The sequence below is a fragment of the Sebastes umbrosus genome, chromosome 12 (genome assembly GCF_015220745.1).
Source record: "Sebastes umbrosus isolate fSebUmb1 chromosome 12, fSebUmb1.pri, whole genome shotgun sequence".
NCBI classification, from domain to species: domain Eukaryota; kingdom Metazoa; phylum Chordata; class Actinopteri; order Perciformes; family Sebastidae; genus Sebastes; species Sebastes umbrosus.
In genome coordinates, this window is record NC_051280.1 from 23,570,405 (window position 1) to 23,579,036 (window position 8,632).

The 8,632-nt window shown below is 39.1% G+C and overlaps 1 protein-coding gene across 1 annotated transcript; it reads left to right on the forward strand.

Annotated features, from left to right (window-relative positions):
• Positions 1-75: 75 nt before the first annotated feature.
• Positions 76-8,394, forward strand: gtf2b (general transcription factor IIB). Its single transcript, XM_037787065.1, has 7 exons — positions 76-220; positions 3,914-4,026; positions 5,596-5,729; positions 5,898-6,044; positions 6,755-6,884; positions 7,169-7,450; positions 7,894-8,394. Exons 1-7 carry the CDS (start codon positions 204-206, stop codon positions 8,025-8,027), a joined length of 957 nt encoding a protein of 318 aa, XP_037642993.1. The 5' UTR covers positions 76-203; the 3' UTR covers positions 8,028-8,394.
• The last annotated feature ends 238 nt before the right edge of the window (positions 8,395-8,632 follow it).

Consider the following 8,632-nt stretch of genomic DNA (forward strand, 5'->3'; position numbering starts at 1 on the left):
TATATAGCCATAGACATCAGCATTGTTGTGTTGACACTGCTTCGCGACAAACACACTCTGTTATACAAACGGGAATAACAGTTCGCCTATTTTGATCCTCACGGCTCCCCGTACTCCAGCGGTCACGTGAGCAGAGGAGAAGCTATAAATAGAGGTGGTGCGTTCATTTGTTTCTTTGAGGATCAGACGGACAGAGGAGCAACATGGCGTCGACGAGCCGGTGCGTAGCAACTTTAAACCAGATATAACTCCTCTTCCTTCCTCATGTGGGGCTCTAAAGAGCGTAGCTTTATAAAGGTGATCTAGTTAGACATGATGAGAGCGCTAATCCTAAATATCACGACCTTATTAACCTGATGTGGACGATGTATTGTGCTAGCTAGCTACTTAGCTTAGCATAGCTTAGCTTAGCTAGCTGTTTAGATGTTGCCAGAAGTCTTTATCTCTGTTTCTCTCTCTGTTACTCTCTGTTACTCTCTGTTACTCTCTCTGTTACTCTGTTACTCTCTCTGTTTCTCTGTTACTCTCTCTGTTACTCTCTCTGTTACTCTCTCTGTTACTCTCTCTGTTTCTCTGTTACTCTCTCTGTTACTCTCTCTGTTACTCTCTGTTACTCTCTGTTACTCTCTCTGTTACTCTCTGTTACTCTCTCTGTTACTCTCTGTTACTCTCTGTTACTCTCTGTTACTCTCTGTTACTCTCTCTGTTACTCTCTCTGTTACTCTCTCTGTTACTCTCTCTGTTTCTCTGTTACTCTCTCTGTTACTCTCTCTGTTACTCTCTCTGTTACTCTCTCTGTTACTCTCTCTGTTTCTCTGTTACTCTCTCTGTTTCTCTGTTACTCTCTCTGTTTCTCTCTGTTACTCTCTCTGTTACTCTCTCTGTTACTCTCTCTGTTTCTCTGTTACTCTCTCTGTTTCTCTGTTACTCTCTCTGTTTCTCTGTTACTCTCTCTGTTACTCTCTGTTACTCTCTCTGTTACTCTCTGTTACTCTCTGTTACTCTCTGTTACTCTCTCTGTTACTCTCTCTGTTACTCTCTGTTTCTCTCTCTGTTACTCTCTGTTTCTCTGTTACTCTCTCTGTTACTCTCTCTGTTTCTCTGTTACTCTCTCTGTTACTCTCTCTGTTTCTCTGTTACTCTCTCTGTTACTCTCTCTGTTACTCTCTCTGTTTCTCTGTTACTCTCTCTGTTACTCTCTCTGTTACTCTCTCTGTTTCTCTGTTACTCTCTCTGTTACTCTCTCTGTTACTGTTACTCTCTCTGTTACTGTTACTCTCTCTGTTACTGTTACTCACTCTGTTTCTCTGTTACTCTCTCTGTTACTCTCTCTGTTACTGTTACTCTCTCTGTTTCTCTGTTACTCTCTCTGTTTCTCTGTTACTCTCTCTGTTTCTCTGTTACTCTCTCTGTTACTCTGTTACTCTCTCTGTTACTCTGTTACTCTCTGTTACTTTCTCTGTTTCTCTGTTTCTCTGTTTCTGTTACTCTCTGTTACGCTCTATTTCTCTGTTTCTGTTACTCTCTCTGTTTCTCTGTTACTCTCTCTGTTTCTCTGTAACTCTCTGTTTCTCTCTGTTATTCTCTCTATTTCTGTTTCTGTTACTCTCTCTGTTACCGTTTCTCTCTCTTACTCTCTCTGTTACTGTTTCTCTCACTCGCTCACACCTCTGTGCTGGAGCTCAATAGCTTCACTTGATTATCACTTTAACTTCATGTTTTCCTCTACTTAAGGCTCCTCTTTTTGGGCTCTATTATTAACAAACAGATCCAGCTTAGTGTAGTTAGTGAAGTTGAAACTTATGCTCTGTCTCTCAGAGAATTGATTTCAAAATACTCCTGCTGGTTTACAAAGCACTAAATGGTTTAGGGGCCAAAATACATTTCTGATCTTCTGCTATGTTATGAACCATCCAGACCTCTCAGGTCATCTGGATCAGGTCTGCTTAGTGTCCCCAGAGTCACAACTAAACATGCAGAAGCAGCGTTCAGTTTTTATGCACAAAATATCTGGAACAAGCTCCCAGAAACCTGCAGGACCACCAACTCTGAGTCCTTTTAAATCAAAGCTTACAACTTTCCTGTTTGCTGCTGCCTTTAATTAAACCAGATAATGATCTCATACTGCACTAGAGCTTTTACTCTTGTTTGTTATATTCTATTTTAGCTTCTATCCTATAGCTTTTATTTGTATCTTGTTTTTATTTTCTAATCTTTAATGTTTTTATAACTGTTTTAATTGTCTTAATGTTCTTGAATGTTTATGTAAAGCACTTTGAAATGTGCTCTACAAATAAAGCTGCCTTGCCTCTTTTGGGCTCTTTAAACAACACATCCAGCTAATATTAGTGTAGTTGAAACTTATGCTAACGTGTTAGCTCAGCAGTCTGAGAGCAGGACTCCTTTGTAAACAAATGTTTTTCTGTGCAGCTCGTCTGCGTTTTACGCAACACAGTCAACACAGTGAACTTCGCACACTGAGCAAGTAGACTTTATTGGCTTTATTTAGTTGAGTGTTTGTAGATGTAAATGGAGAGAGCGGAAAATGTAGAACAATAGTTGGTAGGCTCCTGATCTGACGTCCTTTGGATCATCTGTTTTTGCTTTCGCCACATCATCGCTGCGTGTTTAACGTGTTGGATTTAGTCCAGGAGGCAACGTATACATGTTGTTTTTATATCAAGGTTATACCAGTCAGACTTGATACATCATTAGTCATCTGACTAAGTCAGAAAACTGCATCTCGTTATTTATTATTTCTTTATTTGTGTATTTAATTTTTGTTCTTTTTTTATCCTTTTTTTATTATCCTTTATCATGTTTATAGCTTATTTGTATATTGGTAGAATTTCAATTTTTTTATTCTAACGTTTTTATCTATCCTTTTGTTATTATACCACTTACCTGCACCAACAAAACCAAAGCAAATTCCTAGTGTATACCTCTTACACCTGGCAATAAACACGATTCTGATTTAATTTAATTGATAGTTAACTAGCCTACTCCTCCTATTGAGTATATGGTTCCTTTTCAGTTTGTATGTGGTTGGGAGAGGGAGGGAATTTGAAGCCATGTCTGTTTTGTTTTTTGTATATTTCGTTAACTAAAAAATTTGAAAATAAAATATTAAAAAAAAAAAAAGATTATACCTGAAACGATTAGTCGATTAATCAGTTTAGTCGACAGATCATTAGTCAACTATTTTTGATAGCTCTTTAAAGTTATTTTAAATCAAAAATCTCAAATATTCTCTGACTCCAGCTTCTTAAAATGTGAGGAGAACTATAGGTTTAATATCTTTAAGGACTTCACTCTAAGCTCTGAAAAACTGAACAGTTCTGTTTTTATATTTCATACACTAAACAATTAATAGAGAAAATAATTGGCAGATTAATCAATAATAATTGTTAGTTGCAGTCCTAATTAAGTTACTGCAGTCTTTAGCGTTGCCTTCAGGTTGTTTGATGTGGATGTGACTGCTGTTGACCCAGTTAATCACGGATTAATACTGCTTCAACCTGTTTTGATCTTGGATATTGTTTCCTATGTTTGGATTCACATGTCGTCATTGCCTGCTTCAACCTGTGTTGTTCTTTCAGCCTGCTCTGCCCTGGTATTTCTTCTCAGCTTTAAAAAGGGGGAAAGTAAAGTGAAAATGACACATCTGGACTAGGGAACATTGTGTATTTAGATTTTCCTCTCCGCGGTATTAGAAATGGAAATAAGCTTAGCTTTTATTTTCCTTTTGTTTTCATTTGCTGTTTCCTTCTATGACTGATCTTTAACAAGTCATTACAAATTGACTATTACAAGTTATTTTCTCTTTCCCTCCCTCCCTCACCCCATGTTTGCCTGCTTTCCTGCCTTTCCCATTTTGAGCTGTTTGATCACATAAATGTTCTTTTTTTTGCAGCGGAGATGCCCTGGCCCTTCCCAGAGTTCAGTGTCCCAACCACCCTGATGCCATACTGGTGGAGGACTACAGAGCAGGGGACATGATCTGCCCCGAATGTGGCCTTGTAGTAGGTCAGTATAACACATTACGAACATGTGCACTTCAACCTATTTTCAGTGTTACAAGACATTCTTCCTTTCCATTCAGTTTCCTTTGTGTTTCCTATATTAAGATGACTCAGTTGAACTCTATCATAGTCACATAATCAAAGTCGTCATCGCACACAGAGGTTTCTCAGGAAACGTCTTCCTGAACCTGTTTGTCTGGTTTTGAGGTCAGCGAATTTAAAATAATTCCGCATGTGATCACCTGATTCGACAGGCTACACAATGACGCAGTTGACAAAGCGATGACTTGGTTTCCAAAGCTAAAATCTTGAAAAGCTAGCCACACTACATTTATTTCTCTGTAAAGTATTTTAACCTGCCTCTGGATATTAATCTACGCTACAGTGAAGTGTTTCAACAGCCTAGTCTAGTGTTTAATCAATCTTGTAATTTATTGACAAGGCACATACAGGCACTGATATAAAGTGTATAAAACAAAAATCCTTTTAACATGTGATGGCGACTGTAAGACAAAGCTGTGGGGAACACACGCAGTTCTCCTCTAACGAGCCCCCTGAGCAGAGACCGGGTCAGGTGGGAGACGAGAGACGCCAGCCGCTGTCTGATGCAAGCTAAAGTGCCCTCTGTTCCTGCTCCCATAGCTTTGGCTGTCCTCTAAGGAGATGAATGTCACTTTGCCTCGAGATGTTAGAAAGACTTATGGACGGTAAAAAAAAAGCCTAACAGGATTAAAATATCAGAAATCTAATCCTCGATCCTGCTACACTGTTCCAAGAACAGACAGTCATGATAACTAGCAGTAGGCCCTGCCGTTGTCACACCTTTTTATCTTTTGTACATCTCCAATTTGACGCAATTGAATGACTGAACATTTGTTTAGATTTTATTTTGTTCCGCATTTCTGCCTCACAACATACAGTGATAGGCAAATTAGAAAAGAGGGGGAAGGGATGATGTGTAAAATGTTTGAGCTAGATTCAGTATACAGGGACGAGCTGAAGAAACACAGAGAAGGATTAAGACAATATTTACAGTATATATTCCGGTAGACCGGTTTGCATGAGGGATTTGTGCTGGCACCATCTCCTGGTTAATTATTCCAGAGGGAAGTGGTACAGACAGACAGAAGAGCACAGTGCACTATATTTGTGTGCACTTACTGTTTGTATGTGCAGGTTATTAACAGAACTGAACATGAACAAAAACAGAACAAGAACAAAATCTGTCAGGTTTATAAAACTACCATGTTCTATTTCTGAAATCAACTCTTCAGTGTTTGTTGTCACATTTCACTTCTCATGTCTCATGTATCTAAAGTAACCTGGTTAGAGCAACAGGTGTAGCCGTCAATTCACAAGACTGAAAAACTGGCTTAAAAAAACAGAAACAACACAGATGTTGGTTGTATTGAGTATATACATTAAAACAAACTTAAATGTTATATACATGCAGCAGATATATCTATTAAAACTTGTTACAATGAACGTTTCAGAATTTGATCTTGTACAATTTTTAGGTTTAATTCTTTATACATCCTATTTATTTTAAATAATCCCAACCGTTTCTCCTCAGGTGACCGTGTAATCGACGTCGGCTCAGAGTGGAGAACGTTCTCCAACGAGAAAGCCCTCAAAGATCCATCCAGAGTGGGAGACGCCCAGAACCCCCTGCTCAACGGGGGCGACCTAACCACCATGATCAGCAAGGTGAAGCGTCCGTCGTTAAAAATGAGCCTTGATGTGTGCATTCTGTTTTAAAAACTAAAATTTCCAGTGGTGTGAATATTTTTAGACCATTTTTCCCCATGTTATGGAGTCTCTCGAAATCCGACTACAGTGACTTTAACTGCTACACATCCATTGTCTCCACCACAGGGAACTGGCGCAGCTAGCTTTGATGAATTCGGTAACTCCAAGTACCAGAACCGACGGACCATGAGCAGCTCTGACCGGGCCATGCTCAACGCCTTCAAAGAAATCAGCACCATGGCAGATCGCATCAACCTGCCAAGAAACATCATAGTAAGTTCTAAAATAAATCTGATTTTGTGCTTTTGGAAAGATTATCCTAAAAACAAGTGAAGCTAAGCAGTCAGATACAAAGCTGTACCACTTTTAAAGAGCCATGTCACATCGCACTAAACACTCTTACGCACGAGAGAGCAGGGGTGAATGAAAACTGAAACTAATCTTTACAATGGTAATTGTCATTCTGTGGTTTATCATTTAAGCGGAAACAAAACTGCAGACTGGATTCTCTGCCAAAGTTTACACATATGCGTGTTTCCTGTATAAAAGGGATATACAAGGTCTGCAGTTTTGTTCCTTAAGCTCGAGACGTTGCCTCAATAATGTACATGATGATGAAAATAAAATATTAATTCATTAAATAAAAAAGACAAACAGAAATAGAGAAAATGTGAAATGAAGAGCCACATATGAAGGGAAAGAGCCACAGGTTAGCCTCACTTATACTCAATCATCATAACTTGTCATCTTGTTTTAGTTTAACAGCATAAGGTTAAGTCGGTGTTTAAAAAAAGTCCAGCACTATTTCACAGTTGTTTATAATTCAATTTACAAAAACACTCTATTTTGGGTTTGTGAAGACAAACACTATTTAATCCTTATTAAATAATAACTTTAAATGTGATTAAATTTGGGAACATTAAGATCTCTACTAAGAGGATGGAAATAAATAGTTTTCTGTAAATAATGTTTTTGCTTTGCAGGACAGAACAAACAACTTATTCAAGCAGGTTTATGAACAGAAGAGCCTGAAGGGGCGAGCCAACGATGCCATCGCTTCGGCCTGTCTCTACATCGCCTGCAGACAAGAAGGTGTACCAAGAACATTTAAAGGTCAGAATGAACCACTCTATAGCTATCTGCCATATTATTTAATATACGACCTCTCTTAAGGAATGATTGATGGAAAACAAAACAAATATGTTACTTCTTAATATCTGGTCACTGGTAAAGTAAGACTTATAGAAGTAAAGGATACATGATGGAGAACTTGATCTAATTTCACTGTGTGGACGTCTCAGTGGAGATTAAACAGAGAAAAAAAATACCTGAAAAGACGCACCTTTCTTTGACGTCCCTCCATCCAAACGATCTCCGTCTCTCCTTCCCTCCCGCAGAGATCTGCGCCGTCTCTCGGATCTCCAAGAAGGAGATCGGCAGGTGCTTCAAGCTGATCCTGAAGGCGCTGGAGACCAGCGTGGACCTCATCACCACCGGAGACTTCATGTCTCGCTTCTGCTCAAACCTGGGCTTGCCTAAGCAGGTGCAGATGGCGGCCACCTTCATCGCCAGGAAGGCCGTGGAGCTCGACCTGGTGCCCGGCAGGAGCCCCATCTCGGTGGCCGCGGCAGCCATCTACATGGCCTCCCAGGCATCTGCAGAGAAGAAGACCCAGAAAGGTGAGTGGTGATGCTATAATAATACTGCTGATAGACAAATGTTGTGTTGCAACCTGCGGGGGGGAAATATGTATTTGTAAGTCCCGTAAAAAACCAAACCTACCTGGCATGCATAAAATACATTTTCTAAAACAACAATGCATTACAAAGTTGACTTGAGTACAGGTATACAGACAGTAAAATCTGTGTTAAATAAGGGAAGCATTTATCTGTCCGATTTATTGTTGATGGTTTGAATACCCATAAACCTCTACTCGGTGTAACAACAACAACAACAACAATGCATTATATTTTCTGAGATTATATTAAGTATTGTATAGTATTGTTTTTCTGAATGGATTAAAAAAAAAGAGGATTCTGACATATTGTATTTCCACTTTGTTTACATTGTTGAGCCACAGAAGTTTCAGATTCTTTGAACGTTGTTTCTGCTGCGTCCACAGAAATCGGGGACATCGCCGGCGTCGCGGATGTTACGATCAGACAGTCATACCGACTCATCTACCCCCGCGCCGCAGAACTCTTCCCTCCAGACTTCAAATTCGACACACCCGTCGACAAGCTGCCCCAACTGTGAAGACGCAGCGACAGTGATATTTTTCTGCTGTACTTACAAGATTGTATTCTTTCTTTAAAAAAATCATGTTTGTGTTGGATTTGGAAGGTTTCCCCTTGTCCCTCCTAAGACTCCTAGCCTTTGTCGAGGCGCCCTCGCAGGAATATAACGGACACATTCCAGTGCTTAAAAAAAGAAAAACAGCTTGCAGACTGTACTTGCAGTATATACACTCAAATGATATACTGTATCATGTATATATGTCCAAGTTGGAACATGTAATTGCTTGCAATTTTAGGCTGGTTTCATACTGTATACATAAAACTTTGTTTTTGTAGAAAAATGACCTGGTTCTATTTTGTTAGTTAGTTTGAATTGTTCCAAGTAATTTAAAAAGAATAAAAGATTTTCATTAAAGCATGGTAATCAGCTCATGGTTTGAATAACATTAAACATTTGTTTACATAAAACCTGTTTTACTATTCGGTCATTTATAGATTGAATGTCGTCAAATGAAAGAAAACGGTCTCTTTGTGAGCTCTTAAATACATCAAAACATCCTCAAAAAAAATTTCCAGAGTGAACAAATGGCAGGTAAACTTGTAAATACCCACCTGGAGTAAACA

Excerpts from the sequence above, each read along its gene's own strand:
- gtf2b (XM_037787065.1), top strand. Across the intron at positions 5,730-5,897 it reads TAACCACCATGATCAGCAAG|GGAACTGGCGCAGCTAGCTT; the intron begins GTGAAGCGTCCG and ends TCTCCACCACAG. Across the intron at positions 7,451-7,893 it reads AGAGAAGAAGACCCAGAAAG|AAATCGGGGACATCGCCGGC; the intron begins GTGAGTGGTGAT and ends CTGCGTCCACAG.